The sequence below is a fragment of the Oxyura jamaicensis genome, chromosome 3 (genome assembly GCF_011077185.1).
Source record: "Oxyura jamaicensis isolate SHBP4307 breed ruddy duck chromosome 3, BPBGC_Ojam_1.0, whole genome shotgun sequence".
NCBI classification, from domain to species: Eukaryota; Metazoa; Chordata; class Aves; order Anseriformes; family Anatidae; genus Oxyura; species Oxyura jamaicensis.
Window position 1 is genome coordinate 32655135 of NC_048895.1, and position 20982 is coordinate 32676116.

Consider the following 20982-nt stretch of genomic DNA (forward strand, 5'->3'; position numbering starts at 1 on the left):
TGGCTCACTTTTTTTTTTTTTTTTCTCAATAATTTGGTTCAATCTTTCAGAACAGGGCAGCTGGAACTTTCAAACACTTCTCCCCTCCCCTGCACAGCCTTTAAACATGCCTTTTCCTTCTTATATTGCTAAATGTTTCTCTTTATGGTCACACAAAGTCGTTTTAAGTGCTCTGTCTCTTTTGGGATCTCCATCCCATTTTTCAAGTTTCTTCACTCATAAAATTCAGCAACAAATACAAGTTATTATGCTCACTGAAGTTTCCTGAAGAATAAGACAACTATAACAAGTCAGCTACCAAACTGACACTTGTAACTCCTGATTTAAGTCCTGCGAAGCCACCTGAACTTCCACAAACTTACCAATAAAACTGCTATTTCACAACAACAGCAGCATGACCAATCTGAAAAGGCCACAGATCAGAACACTTGCAGGAAAATTACAAATCCTGTCTAAAATCTGAATTTTTGCTCCTGGTAAATGACTGCTCCTGGTGTGAGAACACATTGTTTACAGCTATTGACACCAGCTAGCTAGAACAAATCTCCCCAACTGAAAGTCAGTAATTATCACTAAAATAAGTAAACTGCAACATGCAAGACTACAAAGGGGGGGAATCCAGCAACTGGCATTGCTGTTGTCAGGTTAGCTTTGCTTCCCGCTGTTATTCTACAGGAGGAAATCATTGTAGTTCTTATTTAAAAGAAGCTGAAAGACTCAAATAGAAACATGCATCAGGCCAACCTCTAATGCTTCATCCACTGGTTCACTTGCAAGATAAAGTCTGACTGTAGCGTGCCCAGCACTTTACCTGTCCTGCCACACAACTTCACAGCACAGGAAGCTTTGTCTGTTTCAAAAATGATTTCCACAGAGCACACTCCAACACATTTTCATGCAGCTAGCCCCTCCTCAGACCCAGTAATTTGGACCATCCTCTTCTGCAAACTTGCTGCAAAGGAGGAAGGGGGGTTAAAACATGTGGAGCAGCAAGCATGACAAATTACAAAGCCAGAAGCACCTGGGTAACTCATTATTGCTGACAGCCCCACTCAGTTTTTGCCACTTTTTTTTTTTTTTTTTTTTTTTTAAAAACAGATACTCCAGTAACTGTTCCTGGAAGAACGAAGGGCAGAAGCATACCCAAAGAGAGGTGAAGTGGTTTAGAAGAGTGTTTGTTGCTTATAAAAATAACCAGCAGGCAAGACACATGAAATAGCTGCAGCCGCTGGAAGCAAAAACCTTTCCAGCAATGTGAAAAAAAGAGGCACCAGAATGACTAAAAAGAGATAAAAAAGCCCTTACTGGGTACAGCACACTGACGTGTACGCTTTCCTACCCCCTGCAGTCGGAGTTTGGGTGGTTTTCTCTTCTTCTCGGCCCGTTAAGGAGAACACCGGCTAACTGTGACCTCTAGCGGCCGCGCGCCGCGCCGTACGAGGGGAGCTGCGAAGCCTGCTGGAGGCACCGTGGGCATTTATCCCGACCTCTCTCCAAGTGTTTTACAGGGAGAGGCCAAACAGCGATAAACTCAGAGTGCTTAATCGCATTCTTCTTTAAAACAAGCGGTTCTACAGAATCACACGGCCATCCACGTCTTGTAAGGCATCCTGCAAACCTCCGCTGGGGGAGGAACATGGCAGCAGCAGCAAAGGCTGCCAAGAGAAATCCCTGAATCTGGAGCAGGAACGGGCGGGGGTGGCAGAACACTGCCCTAACCTGGGTGTCCTGTTGCAGGCGGAGCCCCCGGGCCACAAAGCCTCTGGGATCAGCGGGGAGAAGAGGCACTCACCTGCTCTCTGTCCTGGCAGCACGCCGGCACCTGGAGGCATCGCCCCGAGGGGAGAGCTCCGGGAGATGCTCCAGGTGGCGGCGAGCATGGAAAAAGGCTCAGCCCTAAGAGCCCGAGTGTCAGGGTACCAGAGAAAGAGAAAGGCAAAAGTGGTGGAAGCGAGGAGCTCCCTGTGCGTGCTGCCACCCCTGAAATCCGAGCTCTGGAGGGCGGCCCGGGTGGCGCCAGCTGGTGCCCGATGTAAGCCGCGGCGGGGCGTCGGAAACCCGGCGAGGGGCCGGAGCGGGGCAGGGGGCGCCCGCTGTGCCTTGTGACTGCCCGCTGCCCGCACGGCAAGGGAGGAGGAGGAGGAGCGCCGCCTCCTCTTCCACCCCCCCTCCTCCTCCCCCTCCAGATGTGTGCGGGTCCCCGGCCGGGGACAGCCCTTCGGGGAGGCGGCAGCGCCGCTCCGCAGCCCCCTGCCCGGGCACCGCCGGCGGCCAACTTCGCCGGGGAGACCCGCGGGGGGGGGTAGAGCCGCCTGCATCCCTCCATCCATCCCTGGTGCCGGCGGCGCCTCTCCCGCCCCCCCAGCTCTCCTCCCTCCCTCCCTCCCTCCATCCGTCCCTCCATCCCTCCCTCCTTCCCTCCACCCTCCCTCGTTCCCTCCCCGCCCGCCCCGTCGCCGAGCGGGAGCCGCCAGCGGTGCGAGCGGAGCCGGAGCCGGGGCAGCCGCTGCCGCCCCCCGCCTCGCCCGGCCCGGCCCGGCCCGGCCCGGCCCCTGCCCCTCTTCCTCCTCCTCCTCTTCCTCCTCCTCCTCCGTCCCGCCCAAGCCATGAACTTTGGCCGCGGCCCCCCGGTGGTGTTGAACGTCGGGGGCACCCGGTACTCCTTCTCCCGGGAGGTGCTGAAGGATTTCCCGCTGCGGCGGGTGAGCCGCCTGCACGGCTGCCTGTCGGAGCAGGACGTGCTGGAGGTGTGCGACGACTACGACCGGGAGCGGAACGAGTATTTCTTCGACCGGCACTCGGAGGCTTTCGGCTTCATCATGCTCTACGTGCGGCACGGCCACCTGCGCTTCGTGCCGCACATGTGCGAGCTCTCCTTCTACAACGAGCTGCTCTACTGGGGGCTGGAGGGCTCCCACCTCGACTACTGCTGCCAGCGCCGCCTCGACGACCGCCTGGCCGAGTCGCGGCCCTATTACTGCCCCGAGGAGCCGGCGGGGGACGCGGGCGGCGACCCCCGGGCCAAGGGGCGGCGGGCGGCGGGGGGCGAGGGCGGCAAGTGGCTGGAGAGGATGCGGAGGACTTTCGAGGAGCCCACGTCTTCCCTGGCCGCCCAGGTCCTGGCCACCGTCTCCATCCTCTTCGTCATCGTGTCCATGGTGGTGCTGTGCGCCAGCACCCTGCCCGAGTGGCGGGCGCCGGAGAACCGCAGCGTGGAGGAGCAGAGCAGGTACACAGCAGAGTCAGTGAGGGAGCCCTCAGGGTAGGAGGATCCTTTATTTTCCCGCTGTCCGCCCCCTCCCAGTGTGTCCCGTCCGCTGTGTCCCGCCGCTCGTCGCGATGCTCTGGAGGTGTCGGGGGGTCGGGGCCGCGCCGCTTCCCCACCCGCACCCGCTGAGCCCCGAAATCAGCCCGGGGAGGGGCCATAGGTGGGCTCGGGGGAGCCGGAGCGGAACCGGAGTGCAGCCGGAGCGGAGCCGGAGCCATCGGGACGCGGCTCCCGCTCCTCCAAAGGCGCCGACCCCTCTCGTCTCAGCACTGCCGTGCCCCCCTTTAGAGGCACGGGGGGCTCCTCACCCACCTAGGGAGGCTCACACGCTCGGGAAATTGCGATAGACCCCTCTTCGTGGGGGAGAAAAAAAAAAAAAAGGAAAATAAAGCCCTGAAAGAAAGCAAGCAAGCAGCTCCCTTCTCTTTTACTTGGGGAAGAGTGCGCTGCGTGCGTTGGCACAGGAGCACACCCAGTGTTAGGCAGCTGATCTGGGAACATCTCGCATGGGGCGGCAGCTGGACCCCATTCCTCTGCCGCTCAGCTCCTCTGCATAGAGGCACCCGAGATGATCAGCCTGAGCATTAAGCTCCTGCAGATGCATCGCACAGTGCCCCAGGGTATGAACGGAGCAGATGTTTACATTTCCTTTAGACAAAACGTGAGTAAAGACACTAATGTTGTGAAACAGCTGCAGCAACCAGGGCATGGGGGTATAAGCCTCAGTCCTGGTGTTACACCTGTCAGAGCAAGGCCTTTTTTTTTTGTCATCTCTGTGACCTCAGCTCAGGGTTACATCGATGTGACTGCTGACTTCAGTACCATTGTCCTCCATCTTCCGTTCTCTAGGGAACAGGATCAGGACCGCTCCAGTAAGACTTCTCTCATAAATAAGATTCAGATATAAAAGTAAACATTTCTCATGTTTTCCAGCTTCTCCCTTAGTTTAAAACAAATAGAGTATTCAACAAAAAAGTTTTCAGCTTCTTCTCTGCTAAGGGGGCCCTACAGTGAAATTGCAGCCTAGCCATTATGAAATTACCATCCTTTACCGTAGAGTTAATTGGAATGTGATATATTATATCGTAGTAGCCAAATTAATTCCTTGGAAAGTATTTTCATAGTTTCCATTAACTTAATGGAAAGTGCACCTGTATTTCTGTTTGTAGCTGAGCCAAAGCATTAATTGTATGAACAAAAAGAAAACAGATACAGACTGAGAAGCTGTTGATTCCTGCCTACATGCAGATACGTCAAAAGTTGCTCTTACAGGTTCTTCCAGTTAAAAAACCTTAATCTTTGCTGTTACTTCGAAGAGGAGATGATCTGAGTGATCTCTGCTTAAGGCAGCAAGTTGCTTAGACACCCCCCCAATACACAGCTGAAAATATACGCAACAGCAATGATAGCATAAGTGACTTTGGTCATATCTTTGATCGCATCTTTATGATGTGGAAGTTAACAATTTTCAGTTACTGGGAGTTGCAGATGAACAAGGCAGATGACATGTAATTTTTCTTTCGTAGTGCCTTCAGCTTCAAAAACCTGGGTAGATATACACATGATTTTATTCCTCTGAGTGACTAAATTGTGTACTGAGAGTTTGAAGGATATGGTCCTAAGTACTTGTGGGATAGCGTGTAGCCAAGCACTTGTCAGGGCACTGAAGGCTACTTTTAAAAAAGAAAGGGCCCCATCAGTGACGGGGTGAGGTTTTTTTTTTTTTTAGGACCAGCTGCAAGCAGTCTGTGGAATTGCAATAAAAAAAAAGGGGGGGGGAGGGTGGTATAAATAAAAGTTGCTGTTGAACAGTTTCTAACCATTTTCTTGCAAAAATCTTCTTGCAGATGAGCACTAAATACAGGCTGGCTCATTTTGCGTGTGCCTTCACCCATGTGCTATCACTGCATATGTGAATCGATAGCAACTTAATGGTGAAGACACTGAAAACAGATACAAACGTGTTCCTGTCTGTCCACAGCTTGTCACCTGCTGAGGTGGCCCTGTTCTCTTACGGTAGCTACTCCTTTCTTTATCGTGTATGCAGCGTCATGACTAAAAAGCCTGCAATATCTGGAAAAAAGAAGTGAGCTACGATTAATTTTGAGCGACCCAGTCAAGTTACAACTAGTTACACTTGCCAAAGGATTTGTGTACTCTGGTGATGCCATCCATCCTGAGTGAGAGTGCTTGTAAACACCTGGCTGCTAGTTCCTGATCTATCTAAAAGTCTGAAGCCAAATCCTGGGTTTTGTTTATTAAGTAAGGTATCTCATTAAAATCAAGTTCTATCTAATGTGATAATACAACAGTATTTTTCTCAAGAGAAGTTGTGATATTACTGCTATAAGCAAGTGGGTTTTGACATACAGCACTATAATTACTAGTACAAAGACTACATTATCCTAAAAACATATTTTAAAACTTTTAAAAATGAAAAGTGAACGGGCTTATCTAGAACTCCTTAGAATGAAGACTTTGGGTGTAACCAACTATTAGATCAGTATGAGCCAGTGCTTAGAAGAGATGAGAATTACCTCTGGAAATTCAGCAACCCTAAAATCTCTCTGGCATTTTCAGTCTCTCATAGGCTTACCAATAAAAAAACAACTGTCCTTTCCTCAATGTTATGTTACTTATGGTTTGGAAAGGTGCCACATGGGTAATTTCTGTGGCTGAGCTGTGGTAACCACCCCCAGAACCACTCAGGGCAGCTGTAGTGAAAACAGCTTTACTGGGGCATCTCCACCTTATCTGGGCATCATTTCTAGAGGCGAGGTGGTAACTAACTCCTTATAATTTACAAAATCAGCCTCTTTAATGAGGTTTGCAATAAGGGTTACTACTGCTGCCAATTAATACCAGCTGTGTTTATTATTTGTTTTTATTATTATTACAGAAACACCTCTTCAACGGAAGAATTGAGTCCACCCAGCTTTTCCCATATCTTTCTCAGAAACCCTTAACCTTTCATTATGACCATGCTGTCAAAAAGTGAACAGTGCATGGCTGTTTCTGATCCTTTGCAGTAGTCCCCTTCAGAGGGCAACAGAAAACTCTAAGGCTTTTTAAGGAGAGGGATGAAGAATCTGACCTCTGAATTTCACAGATCTCAGGGACACTGATAATATAATTCCCTGGCTTGCAGAGGGATTGCCTTCCCCAGGTCCATGTTTAGGACAAGGAAGGAGTTTTTGAAATTTTCTTGCATTTAATGATTTTGCTCTCTTCCCTCTCTTGGCACATTTCACTTACCAGAGCTAAAGATTTGCATCAGATTTGCACAGTTTAGGAGCAGACAGCAGGGACACCTGTCTCCCCTTCTGTTGCTTCTGGCAATTTCAAGTCATCTTTGCTCTCCTCTGATCAATGCCAACAGATGCATACTGTGAGTCTCTGGTCAGGGACTCATCCATTAACTGATCGTACGCATAATCTTCTGGGGAGAGTTTAAGCTTGTAATAGGAAGTCATTTGAAGCTGCTTGGCAGTACAGTTCTATCTACCCATCTTTAAACTATTTTTCTAAATTAAATATGAATAGCTAGTTAGCACAAGAAGAGACTGTTGCCCCTTTTTAACTTACAGAATCATGATTAAATTTGTACTGAAATAAGCCCTCAGTTGTAAAGCATGTATGATTGCCGTGGTGTTGAGCAAAAGCAAATAAACACAGTAACTTCTCCAAACAGCATTTCTCAACAGATGCCAGTAGGCTTTTTACATCTCTGCAAAACATCAGCTTAAGAAGTTGCATTTGAATTTTAGAGGCACAAAAATAATTATTATTTCAGAACACCCAAATGTTCACGCTCAACACCCGTTCATAAAAATAAGACATTCTTTCTTGCGTAAGATCTAGCCTGAACACTGTATTTTTGCCTAAGTTCTAAAAGTAGGCTGAAAGTAATGCATGGAACTACAGACCTAATTTAAAAACACAGATGTGGACTCCTCTAACGAATTTAACAGAGTTTTGAAAAATAGAGATAACACAAAGAACAGACATGCGTCACTTCCTGGCTACAGGGGAACCTCAACAACCTCACCAGAGCTAGGTGATACTACTCCTGTGAGCAAAGTATACAGAAAAGATGCTGAGGACCCCAGGGCTGGGATGTTCAACTCCAGGTGTTCCCTGAGAGCTGTGGAGCATTGGCCCCTCTCTTTCCCAGGGTAGTGCTGGTCATTACATCCCTCCCTCCCAGGAGGCATTCACCGGCATTAAATGCATGGGGAGATATTATTGCTACTAAAACAGGGACAGAAGGGAAAAACACCAGCAAGGGTTTTTAATCTAGTGAAACTAGCTGTTCTGTTGCTCTTGCTCTGCAGTTTGTAGCAAGGCAGAAATCCTGTTGATTTCAAAAGGATTAGAAAAGACCTTTTCCTGAAATGGCTTGGAGTGTTCCTGAGCAGGAATTTGATCATTCTTGCTACTGCTTGGACATTTTTCAGGCTTAATGTATTTTACAAGGAAATAGGCTTTAGCAACAATTTAACAAATCAGTGCTGACAGACCTTAATCCTGTCATATACTGTCTTTAACCGTATCATCTGTTTTCCTCGTGTGTCCTGTTGATATGTATGTTTTATTTATAAGCTTAAGCAGTAATAGTGCCACTAATGAATATTTTGGGGTGATTTCAACTGACTCACTAGTGGAAATTAAAAGTATACAAATTAGCATGCTGGGCCAAAGTGTGATGCTTAGTTGAAATACTTTATGACGTTTCCAATGTTATTTTTTTTTTTAGCATAATAAAATAGTCTTGTTAGTGCATGAAAAAAAATTCAAGCAGTTTAACTCAGTGTACATAAAATAGCCTATTCTGAAAGGAAGTTATCAGGTAGAACAGAAAATTAAACAATAGCTGAATTACAGTAGAAATGAGGCTCACAAAGGCTTTATTTTCAGTTTATGGACAAAACACTCATTAAAGCAATCTTGAAAACCTGTTAAGTACCAAGAGGCTTACAATTTCAGAAAAACAAACAAACAAACAAAAAAAACACCCTCTTTCATGTAATTAGGTCTGGGCCAATGGACAGTAAGTTTGAGCAGAAATAACACATCACTGATTAAAAACTAGGACTTAATATTCTCCAATTGTTCCAATTTTGTGTGGAATCTTTAAGGAAACACTTAACACTGAATAGACTTGTTTTTAATTTCCAATCTCCTTCTTGAATACCAGCTATTTTAAAACTGAACAGATGAAAAACCCAACAAACCAGAATAGGTACTTCATTTTACCAAATAAAGCTCATGATTTAATTATATAGGTACAGATGCTTAAAGAGCATAATATTTCATGAACAGGCAGGCTGTCTTGTGAATATGCAGCAAATATTTAAGAATTGATTACAGAAGATAACGGTTACTTTAGTCTTTAAAGTGAATGCATTTTAGTTGGCCTTAAAAAAAATTAATTTAGTATGATGTTAAGGAGTTAATTTTGGTTTTCTTATTAAATGTTATTTCTCCATTCACAAAGATATAACTTAGTTACAAAGATAAGTCATTGTAAGGGAGAGGGAGACTTAATCTGAAAGTAGAAATGTAGTATGTAGCACTCTAGCTTTCACAACAGGCTAGAGGTTTCTCGTGGTCACCTAAGCACTTACGCACTTAGGTGATTCATCAGGACTGCTGAAACCCATCTACAAAAGCAAAAAAGAGTGACACGAAAGGAGGAACAACACGTTTCACTTGTGGCTAAGTAGTAGGGAAAGACCATTCTTTATCATTTCCCTAGCCAGGATGTGTAATTGCTGAGAAAGAACGACAGATTAAAAAAACTGAGACATTGAAGTGCAATATGTTGTCAAGTGGCAGCAGTGCATCTCCACTATCTTGATCTTGCTTTGTCATTTTTGCATCAAGTAATATTTCTTAGCTGTCTTGTAGTCAGTTCTACAATAAAAGACTCTCCAGTCCTCCCTATTGAAGTATAATTGATTTACAGTAGCTCTTGTGCTAAGGACTGACAGAGTAAAACAACAGATTGAACACATTTCATCTAACACGGATTTTTACTCGCACAACTACTCCCCAAAGTTATACCAGACCTCTGAATCAATACTGATTCATACAGATGACTTCTAAGATATCACAACGATTAGGACCTAGCTTCCTCAAAGCTTGACTCAGAGATAACCCAGCTAATTTGTGATAAAATCAAGGAATTACGCCTTCAATGTTATAGGGGCATCAGGAAATACCAAGTGAAACAGCTTTAAATTGTAAAATTAAGAATTGCTTTTTCATGTAAATGCTCAACATAGGCATAACTACCAGACAAATCTCGTAAGATATAATGGAGTGGAGTTTGTCAGAATTGTAGAATATTCCTGGCTGTGAATTTATTTCCAGATTCTTCTAAAAATTATGAGTTCTCAAACAGCCAACTTTAAGGACATTCAGCCTTTATCAGTGTGTCCATTACCATGATCTTGCTGTCTGGCTACTTTTACTAGAGAAAGTCTTATATATTTCCTTGTCATGTATATTAAAATGGTTGAAGTGAATTTACCCACTAACACTCTTTTCTTGATTTTTCAACATGAAGGAATGATAACACTTTCATACGAAAACTTGCATATATTCAGTACAAGATTTGTTTAGATGACATTATGACCTGAATTTTCTTTTACCAAACAAATTGGTATAACAGTTACCACTGCCGTTATTAACAGAAACATGAGTATCTTCAAAAGCTTAATTTTTAAGAGAATACTTAATTCTCTAGAAGAAGCTATTTTTAAAATTCAGAGGTCAAGTTGTGAACATGAACAAGTATTTTATAAGCTCTTTATTAAGAAAGGCCTCTTGCTTACAGGACTTTCATTGTTATTCATGAATCATGAATAACAAGGTCGTGGCAAGGTCTGATTTTATGTAACTACTTCCCTGAGCAGTTAATTCATGTTCATTTAAATTTTCTGTGGCTGGAATTATGGCAACTGGCTATTACTGTTGCCTCTACTTTTTCACATAAAACTAAAGTGAATGAATGAATAAAATGAAATTAATAAATAAAATTTTAGTGTATGATGCTTTTATGAGAGTTGATTTATAGAGTCTAGTAGTATAATTACAGGAGTTACAGAAGACTTTGTTCTTCTAGCAGGCCACTGTCTTAATAATGACAACAGATTTCAGAAATGGTACCAAAAAAAGAAAACGTGTTAGGGAAACAAAATTTTGTTTCAAATGTCAGATTATGACTTATAAATCACTACTGTTTCTGTACACAGTACCTTGTTAGGATCCCTGCAGTAGAAATAAAAATCTCTGGTTTCATCTAGCACTTTCAATCTCCAATTTCATCTCACTTTGCTTTCAGACCTGTTGGTAGAGATGGCACTGATAAGTGGCTTTTTCTTTACATAAAAAGTTGTTTAAAAAAAATATAAGCAAACAAAGGAAAGAGGGAAATATTAGCTCCCATTCCCTCCCATGTTAAATAAGAGAGTGTAGTTTGAAATCTTAAGAAAAGGGTTATTTTGATACCCATTTCTACCTTCTAGTGGTTTCAGGCTGAGAATGTTCTCAAGTCTCACGTGCTGTACTGGGATTTTAAAACATTCAGAAATGTACTGAAATCACCCTCCAGGACAGCAATGCTTTCTTTAACCAGGGCTGCTATTTGTATTTGGCAAGAAGATGATCTCGCCTATTGCCTTGCTTACCTTGACATTTTACTGTGACACAGTTTAGGGGGAGTTACATTTAAAAGAAAAGAAAAACTTGAGTAATGCCAAGCATAGCGGTAAATGTAGGGACACAAGCTTCTTACATTGGTACTATGTATACCCAATGGTGAAGAATAAAATATCCTCTGTATTTCGTGTTGATATTATAAAGTTTGGAATACAGTTCTAGGTTAGCCTCTGTTTAGGATGCAAATAAGAAATGGTTTCAGCTGGTTCTTGAAGATCCAATTTGCATGAATTATCTGATGCAAAAGCTTCACTTTCATTTCGGTTTAGCAACCTGGTTCAACACATTGCCAGTTCACTGATCCACAGTCCTTGGCATTCCTAAGTGGATCAGTTCTCATAGATTTAAAATAAAAACAAACAGAAAGTATTCTAGTTTGTTACACACTGGCACTCCATTATTTCCTGCAGGGTTCCAGATTTCGTAGGCATATGCGTCCAGTATTAGGACTAGTATCTGTAATTCATAGAAGGTAATCAGTCACGGGGTTCTTAGCACAGATCAGTTTAAACTCTGCACTAGATCCTAAGGTTAGTGGCTGAAATCTGGTGTTACATGCTCAGAATAAGAATAGTGTGGCTTTCTGTTTGTCGCTTGTGAAGGTCTGAATGTCAATTTGGTAATGGCCGTGAAAAAACAAACCGGCACTAAAGCCTTTCCTCAGAACATAAATACTGTACTTTGTTTCTTTTGACAGGATAATTGAAGCTATCTGCATAGGCTGGTTCACTGCAGAGTGCATTGTGAGGTTCATCGTTTCAAAAAACAAGTGTGAGTTTGTCAGAAGACCTCTCAACATCATTGATTTACTGGCAATTACTCCTTACTACATCTCTGTTCTGATGACAGTTTTTACAGGGGAAAACTCGCAGCTTCAGAGGGCTGGAGTCACCTTGAGGGTCTTAAGAATGATGAGGATTTTTTGGGTGATTAAACTGGCTCGTCATTTCATTGGCCTTCAAACACTTGGTCTGACTCTGAAGCGTTGTTACAGAGAGATGGTGATGCTCCTTGTCTTTATCTGTGTTGCTATGGCAATTTTCAGTGCACTTTCCCAGCTTCTTGAAAATGGGCTGGACTTGGGAACAAAGAATAAGGATTATGCCAGCATCCCTGCTGCTTGTTGGTGGGTGATCATCTCTATGACCACGGTTGGTTATGGTGACATGTGTCCCATCACTGTACCAGGAAGGATTCTCGGAGGAATTTGCGTGGTTAGTGGCATCGTTTTATTAGCCTTGCCAATCACCTTCATTTATCATAGCTTCGTGCAGTGTTACCATGAGCTCAAGTTCCGGTCCGCTCGGTACAGTAGAAGCCTCTCAGCTGAATTCTTAAATTGACCAAACTTGAGTTCTGTTGTAGTTACTTGCTAAGATTTGTCTTAGAAGATGATGGTGGAAAGTCTCTTCACGTGTCCTCCTTGACTGGATGGTCCTATGGAACAACATTCTTGCCAGCCTGGAGAAAGCCCGTCACCATTCAGACAGGAAGGATGACCACCTGCCTTGGGCACCTTGCAAGGAGAGAGAGTGATGTTTCAAATTTGAGAGAACAATACAAGAGGATTCAGAAGTCCTCAACCAGACCAGTTTGGTCTTCAGTTTGCCTTTCCACACACAAGCAGAACAAAAAATGTGCTTAACATTGAGATTCGTCATTCCCATAATTACATCCTATATCATTCAAAGCAATGTGTAGCCAAAGTTTTTCAAAGATTACAAAATCTAAATGCTCTCTAGAAGCATCATGCTTTCTTGCCTGAAGTATCTCCACTTCTAACCCAGATAACCAAACTAGATACTTGAAGGAGAATTGCTGCTACTTTTGAGCTTCACAGCACAGTACAGCTGGTTCTGTGACTTAGAATAGATGAAGAATATAGGTCAGTAGGGAAAAAAAATCTTGAGGTCTGATTCTGATCTTTGATGAAGCACACAAATTTTCCATTAAAAAAACAGTGAAGTAAGTGTCATTATTCTGAATTTATAATGAAATAACTAAAAAGAGTACATATGTCTTCGAACGTTGTAGCAAGGCCTTCCTTAACCAGAATTACTTTCTTCTCTGGAACCAAATCTTTAATAGAAATGTGGTACTTTATAAAGGTCAGCATAAAAATTCAGGCATCGATAAATATATTTTCTGGTAGCTTAGTGGGGGAGCTATCCAAATTTTACATACACTCAGTTCAAATTCATCCACCTGAAATTACGTATTCATAAACGTATTTTTTGCCCATTTAAATGAACATATATATATATCATAGTGAAAGTCCTCCAAGACCAATTATAAGATTCCGTCACTTGAAACAGTCCGGAGAAAGCACTGGAAAACAAGAGTAGCTGCTCCCTGTCAGATGAGACTCATCATCATCTTTAAATTCAGCAATTCTTACAGAAGGATACATTCTACTTTCATAGAAGTTTTCAAAACAACTGTAAAAAGCCCCAAAGAGATTAAAGGCAGTAAAATATAGAAGTGTAAGTTGCGCTTGGCAAAAGGGTATATTCTCCAATGTAACTAGAAAATTAAAATGAATCAAGTTAGGTTCTGAAATATTTTTCACTACATTTCTTGTGTAGTAGTGCTAAATAGCCTTGTTCAGTATAACTCTGAAAAGCTGCTGTGTAGAGCTGTGCAGTTGGATACCAAAACATATTTAGGTACAGCTTTACAAATTTGGATACCAATAAACATCATTATTAACCTTGAAGTTCAGAGTCATCGGCATAGTTGAATTTGATGTGCTTGCCTGAAAATAATGCATTTACTATTACTGTGCTGTAAAAGCATCTTTTATATATGTATTTGTTAACAGCTCTAGAAATAAAATGAGTACCACCTAGAAAACACACCTCTGGAACTGTTCACTCAAATAGAAATGCCACGTTGGTCAATGACCGGTATGTTGAAGGCTCTACCATGAAAAGAGCACTCAAGACTTGAAAAGCTCATTTAGCATTTTAAGCGGTCTTATTCTTAAGTAGTCTTAGGGAATTACATTGCAAATACAATTTTTCTGAAGACCTGAAAAGAACTTTAGTAGCCTCCTCACAGACAAGCTTGACAATTCCTTCAGTAGTTTTTAAAGAACACGTTATTAAGTAATCTTACAGACATTGTTTCTTGCCACTGACATTCTGGCGTTCAGCTCTAAACTTCCCTATACTGCTATATTTATGCCTTTTGTATCGAAATTATGTAGTTCAGGAACATGCTCTTGCATCCACAGAGAGGTAAATATCAGCAAAAAGTTCTGTCTTAGGTGAGATTCACAGCTGATGTTAGCTAGGTAAGTAGCAACTTCAGAGACACTTAGATGTTTTACACCAGCGGAGATGCTGGCTCTGTATTCCTGCATGTGTACCTATATATATCCTGCATATATTATACATTATTGTCAGTGGAAATGTTTTCTCCTCCTTACAAAAAAAAAATCCTTCTTGACAAAATTGAAATTTCAGACTTCAATCCAAATAGAGCTGATTGAAGAAAATGACATTTTCATCTTCTAATGAAAAGTTTATTTTGACAGTATCAGAAAAACCCCCTTTTCAAGGAGAAAACCTGTATTTTTTATACTTTTCTCAATTTTTTTTCCATTAAAAATTGAAAAAACCCACATAAAAACTTTGCCCTACAGATTTTCATATGCTGTTTTCCAAGTATTAATGCTTGGGAAAAAAATACCAATAAAACTCCTTAAAATTGACTTTGTCTTTTGTCCTTGTATTGTATTTAACCAAACCAATGGTCCGGGGTAGAAGCCTCCTCCCACAAAACACCCCATCCTCAGGATGACAATAGTTTGAAATCAGCACACAACACAAACGTACTTTGAAGTACGTTGCAATCTTGATTTCAAGACGAAATAAAATGCATTGCAGCACTACATGTAAATCTAACTTTTTGTACAAAGAATACAAACTAATGCACATAATAACTTCTGAATACCAATTTGCATCGTGAATCATTTTGTATAAGCAATTAAGGATGCGAAGTTTTCAAAGATGAACAGATCCAGGCTATATCTGGTACACAAACAAAATGATCTTTTATGATTGTTTTCCAGCTAAAGAGTCCCTTCCCCATGTAAAAAGATTATCTACTGAAAATAACTGTGTAACAAAAAACGTCTGTGGAGACTATATACTTTTTTAAAACAGTTTGTGTTCATTTTTTGTATGGCAAAATGTGGACAGAATAACCTTTATGTATTTTTGAGTTATAATAAAATATTATTTTGAAACTGCTCTCTTCATAAGCCCATTAAGGAGAGATACAGGGTTATTTATTTATTTATTTATTTTAATTATTATTATTTTTTGCTGTTGTATTATGGTCATCAGTGTGTAGCCTTTAGTTTCCTTAGAAACCAAGTTGAAGTAACGTGATCTCAATGGTAACTTTAAAACAGAATTTTATAGTAAGTAAATAGGGTACATGTTACATTTTCAATGGTCAATTTTCTGTAGTCTAGAATAAGTGTTTCTTTAAACAGGTGACACTTTTACTGAAAGCGTACTTGAGACCACGTTTTATGCAGATATTGGGTGCAGAGCTTTCTTTCCAAATTACAGCATTTCAAAGCCAAATGAGGACAAAGTGGCTCATTTCTAATAATTGCCAGTTTGAAGCCAACACAAAAAATATTTCATGGATAGTACCTCTTTCATTATTTGAAACATTTACAGTTGGAACAAATTAGATAAAATACAAATATAATAAAACTAGGCATAAATAAAGAGAACTTACATAATTGTGACCCAGCTTGTCTGTCTAAAGCTAAACCCATGCCAATGAATTTTGAACTGTCATTAAACATCTTGATGACAGCAAAGGTTAATCACACTTACATACTAGGTTCAGTCCTTAGGACTGACCTACTGGGAACTGTATATTGGCTGCAGTCCTGCAAGGTGCTCAGTGCCACTTAAACACATTTGATCATTACTGAGATCACTGTAATTGAAAGGTGCCCACAGTACATTTTCCTTCTACAGTTCCACACAAAGCACCATCCCCAAAATAACAAAGAATGGAAGGATGTAATTTCCTTTGATGTAAGGCTATAAAATGATACTGTTTTTATGAACACCTTCCAAAAACCAAACAAAACAAAACAAAAAAAAACCAAAATATAATTCAATCAACTGGTGATTTTAAAGTTTTACTAGCCCAGGGATCAGACATTCTAATATGTGATATTCATTCTTACTGTACAGTGGTTGATCCTGGTGTACACAGCAGTGGGCTTGATGGAGATAAAAATCCTGTATACCCACCTTGATACCCACATATTTAGGGGAAAAGGTACAGGGTTTTAACATTATATATGAAATTTGGTCCCCATAGAGGAATCAGCTTTTAGCTTTTTTAGTGTTCAGCCCTGATGTTTCTGAAACAAAATTCAAGTCCTTACAGGATCAAGTCACTTGGTCTCTTCCCCTCTGTGTAGTGCCCACAAAACCGTACAATTCCTAAATGCCTGCCAGAAGCAGTGATGCACATGCAGCAGCCACTGAATTCAGTAGTCACAGCAGCAAGTCTCCTGCCAGCCAGCAAGATGAACAAGGACTGCTCTGCTCTGAATTTTCTCCCAGATAAGAGGTTCAGGATAAAACTCCCAATTAAAATTTTGGCCTTTTGATGTAGCTTGACTTTCTTAGTATTATCCTTCCAAATGCGCTTCTGAGATGTTTGAAGGAAAACAACCTTAGCTCTGCACAGCAAAAAAGATTATGTTGCTCTATTAAAAAAAATAAAAATAGCTGATTTTAAAAAAGGAAATTATTCAGAAAACATTTTCTGTTATTTGTTTGTAAAAGCAAACATACACATCAGTATATGTGATACTAGTTCCTGCTAGGTAAAGCAGATCCCTGTTTATAATAAGTCTTCCTTAAGTGAGAAAGGCAAAAAAAAAGTCTTCTGGTTTTGCTAGATCTACAATTGTTTACGTCAGCTCATGATTTGCCCCAGCACACGTGGAAGAAACAACATAACACCTGTTTTATAATGGAAAGGTAATATTTTGTATGGCTTGTGAAGCGCAACACCAAGCAGGGAATATCTTTTACAGATGATGTAATAGGTTAAGCATCAAGAAGGCTGCCCAGGGAGCAAGCACAACTGACAAGTACAAATACGCTTGACAAGAAATTTTAAGAGCCACAGAGACTCTTTGGTCAAATTAATAAAATATGGATGTTTGCAACTACACATTTTAGACTCCTTTATTCTTTACAGGCTCAAAGGTTTATAATTTTATAGAACATTAATTTTATATATTGTTTGCTTCTCTGTAAAGAAAAATATATACTATCATTTGGAAGGTAATGAGTGTTTCCTTGGTGCGAATACAGAATTCAACGTGTAAAATCACAAAATAAAATTTACTGGGCTTGTTGATTATTTCATAGACTAGGGGTCAAGACAAATGTTTAACTGTGTAAAATGTGTTCTTGTTAACAAGTGAATTCTGTGGCTACTCATATTGGTATCATACGTCAGAAAAAAAACTTTTTTTTTTTTTTTTTCCTTTAGCAATTTTTGGCTACTGAGAAGTTTGCCATTTAGGATATAGGAGCCTTACTCAACAGAACTTCTGAATAGTTAGTCCACAAGTTACCATGAGACAATAAACAAAGCTACACAGCATTATTCTTCTCAACAACAGCAATTGATTACCTACAGTAATTATAGGCAACAGAACTGTCACACAAAATAAAAAAGCACCCATGTAGCACATGCGTTATTCCTTGGGGATTACTTAGAAGAACAAATCTAGAAAAAATGATTGAATTTGGCTTCAAGTTCATGGAAATGAATCGGTATTCATAGTTCTGGAGTTTCAAAGCAACCAGAAGTTTCACCAGTGCAGCGCTTGCATTATTATGGGTCCTCCTAGGAGCTAAAGGGATGGAACAAACAGCTGAGATGCCCTCTGCTGATTCGTTAAGTGCAGCCATTACAAAGGTACTTCCAAAAATAAACACAACTAATGTTCTTTAGAGAAAAGGTTGAATATTTTAAGAGATCTGTGAATTATCAACTATTCAGCATCAACCTGCTGCATTATTATGGAATGACTGACTTTTCATTTAGAGCATTTTTACTTCTCGTTTTATTTATCAGTTTTTTACATTAAATTAATCATGTTTTATAAGTGCTTTGCTAAAAGAACTTCTGAAATATTTTGGAAGCAGAAGTTCTTTTTTTGATATTTTAACATATTGTTTTACAGATGTTCTCAGAACTTGCAGCTCCTATCAATCTGAGATGCCACTGTAAATACATAGAACGCCAAAAAGACAAATAGATTCTTGCCGTCTCAGGGAGCATTTTATACATTTCTTGTTACAGTAATTTTAAAAAGATAGTAGAGATTCAATAAAATCTAGGAAATCAGAAAATTCAAAAATGGCATTCTTTCTCTTGTATCCTAAAAATCCCTGACTTTGTTTTTCTATTTCTTTTCAATGCTATTTTACTGATACTGAAGTAGCAGCTAGGAGCTATAATGAGGATCAACCAGGCTTCTGTTTTCCTAAATACTCTACAGTCATAGGTCAAAATTACAATGCTGCTCTCAAAAAACATATAGTCCAAGACTGAAATACAACTCAAAATATGTATACAGACAAAACTGAAAGCAAGCAACATAGCATCTCTCTGTAGCATGAACATTGCTAACTTGTTGAGTCTGGTGTACTTTTAAGTACTAAGTGCTCACATGTAATTCCTCCTCCCTAACCTCCATTATAGAGTTGCTCACGCAGGATGCAGCATTTAGAAGACAATCTTCCCGACATTGCTGAAGGCCTTGTCATCTGTACTGGCAATATATACCAAGATAGCACAGCCTCTAACCGTGGCTTTTGTTGCTAGGGTTTAATATTTGAACCGGATGTCAGCTGAGTCATTTGATGGGAAGCTATGAACAAGTGAAACTGGGGCCATTTATTAAAATAGCATCCTGAATCCTTGATGCTGCCTATTGTATAGATGCCATGTAAGTGTAAAAGAATCATTGCCAACAGTGTATTCTCTAAGTACAGTCATGCAGAGGCCCACTGAAAAGAAAAGCATCAGCAACAAAATTACTTCAGTAAAACATAAATTCAAAGCTAAATGCATGGATTCCTGCCAGAGAGTCTCTCTCTCTCTTTTTTTTTTTTTTTCTTCCTTTCAGTGCAGTGTCTTTAGGCTGTACCCGTTGGGTTCTTTGGTACAAACTGAGCCTATAGGTCACAGCAACTTTTGATCTCCATTGCCTCACGGGACTTAAAAATCAGATATATCTGTAGAGAGAAAAATTAAAGGGAGAAGTGCAACCAGCACTGAATTAAAGCTAACAAGACAAATTTTGCTTTGTTTTAGAAAATCTGCTTGTCAACTGGATTATGGAAGACAAAGGCTTGGATGTAAGTGCCGTATTACCCTCAGCAAGAGCAGCAGGGACTGTGAAGCTCACCTGCTTCCCTCTGTATTGCAGACTCCAACTTTAGCATCTCTACCCTGCTTGTTTTCTTAGACCTTCTCTTTCTCCTTTTGCCTGATCGTCACTCAAGGAGCATTAAGGTTAAACATTAACATCCAGTGACAGTTACCTTTGCCTTCTCTTTGTATAGACTGTCCCAATCACATCTGAAATGCAGTTCAATTCCAGATTAGATAGCTGAGAGCAAATATCCATACATTTCTCTGTGTCAGTGTAGGATAAAAAGCTCTCTCCTCCCCCACAATAAATGTCACGTATAATGGGAAGAAACAGTCATGCAAAGCAAAATTTTTACAAAACAATACAAAATTGCCTAAATCATCCACATCTCATCATTCATATACAACCACAAGCTGGCACCTCGCATCCTGCAGCCCATCCAAACCCGCTCACACCTTTGCAGGAAAGCTCACCTGTGAGCATTTGGCCACCTACGTGTGGGCTGTGCCTGCCCAGGTCAGACCTGGCAGCCCAGCAGGAATTGCCAATGGCACATCTGAGCTGCCAATTTGTAGTTACCCCTTTTGCTTTTTGGTTGATTACTCAAATTGTTTTTTCTAACAAAGAAACTGGCCAAGCTTGGACAAGGTACTTCTGCTGGCTGGTCCCTTTCCACCAGCATGCAACTGAGTAATGCTAGCTGCAAATGACAGCCTCAGAAACTGGTATTCTTTTCCTCTGATGTTGACGATCCCCGCTTCGGACCCAGAAGAGGAATCATCACTTTTACATTCCCTCCTTTGGTAATTTTTCACTATTTAGAGGCCAGGATTGCCATACAAACTGAAAGAACATCAGAGAGAGCAAATGGAAGACTAATTAATGAAAAAGGGAGATGGAGTAGAGGGGTAGGGAGAGGTTAAAAATAGTTACTCCAACAGCGCAAAAAGCTCTGGGACAGCAACAAGTTCCTTTCTAAAACCAACTCACCAAAAATTAAGAACAGATGATGCAGATAACTCCCAGACACTAAACGCAATAGGGCTTCACTGTGCTTTTCAGCCCTGTTCCCCATCACTGCTGCTGTCCTGCCATGCCCTCCCTGAAAACCCATCTCTGCTTTCTTCCTTTGCCAGACATTTTCATCTAACTCCCTTTCTCTTTGGTTCTTACCCTTTTCATAGCCACCCCATTTTCTTTCTGCCACAAGCTGCACTGGCAGGCCACTGTACCAGCACCAAATACTTCTGAAATGGTAGTGCCAGCCCCCATCTGCCCATCCTGCCCATTCTTTTCTGCCCTACTGTCATTTCTGTAGGTACACACTTATATAAATCAAGTGCCCCACCTCTCAAGGAACTGTGTTTAAAAGCAATTCCCCAGTCCATTCATCCCTAGTAGACCTAACCCAATGGATACTTTCCTACTTTGCTAAGGAGAAACACTTTCAGCCGTACACACTGACAACTTGTATTGATGACATTTGTGATTTACTATTTCCCTTTAAACATCTGGAAGTGTCTGCCTACAGAAGCAGCCTCTC

General features: G+C 41.3%; 2 protein-coding genes and 1 long non-coding RNA gene across 5 annotated transcripts in view; 1 reads left to right on the top strand and 2 right to left on the bottom strand.

Moving 5' to 3' along the window:
* MTA3 (metastasis associated 1 family member 3) overlaps window positions 1-1938 on the bottom strand; it is a 159968-nt gene extending 158030 nt beyond the window's left edge. Inside the window, exons 1-2 of one of the 2 annotated variants that reach the window (XM_035323293.1) lie at window positions 1793-1938; window positions 812-952 (exon numbers count right to left, since the gene is read on the bottom strand). The gene's annotated coding sequence lies outside the window, so the exon portion shown is untranslated. Of the gene's footprint in view, window positions 1-811; window positions 1064-1792 lie in introns of those variants that run through there. The other variant, XM_035323295.1, reaches the window with a different exon arrangement.
* A 296-nt stretch (window positions 1939-2234) lies between these two features.
* On the top strand, window positions 2235-16763 carry KCNG3 (potassium voltage-gated channel modifier subfamily G member 3). Of its 2 annotated transcripts, none has more exons than XM_035323299.1 (2): window positions 2235-3262; window positions 11691-16763. In XM_035323299.1, exons 1-2 carry the CDS (start codon window positions 2607-2609, stop codon window positions 12334-12336), a joined length of 1302 nt encoding a protein of 433 aa, XP_035179190.1. In that variant the 5' UTR covers window positions 2235-2606; the 3' UTR covers window positions 12337-16763. The 2 variants fall into 2 exon arrangements, with proteins under 2 accessions (XP_035179190.1, XP_035179191.1); XM_035323300.1 differs by having other exon boundaries at window positions 2235-3229.
* On the bottom strand, window positions 3935-4813 carry LOC118165307. Its single transcript, XR_004749977.1, has 2 exons — window positions 4745-4813; window positions 3935-4149 (listed from the first exon to the last, which is right to left on the bottom strand). It is a non-coding gene; the product is annotated as an uncharacterized LOC118165307 (long non-coding RNA).
* Window positions 16764-20982: the final 4219 nt, after the last annotated feature.

Bases quoted from the DNA above. Each gene is read 5' to 3' on its own strand.
- KCNG3 (XM_035323299.1), top strand. From the start codon at position 2,607: ATGAACTTTGGCCGCGGCCCCCCGGTGGTGTTGAACGTCGGGGGCACC. The intron at 3,263-11,690 runs GTAGGAGGATCC...TTCTTTTGACAG, and splicing joins TCAGTGAGGGAGCCCTCAGG to GATAATTGAAGCTATCTGCA.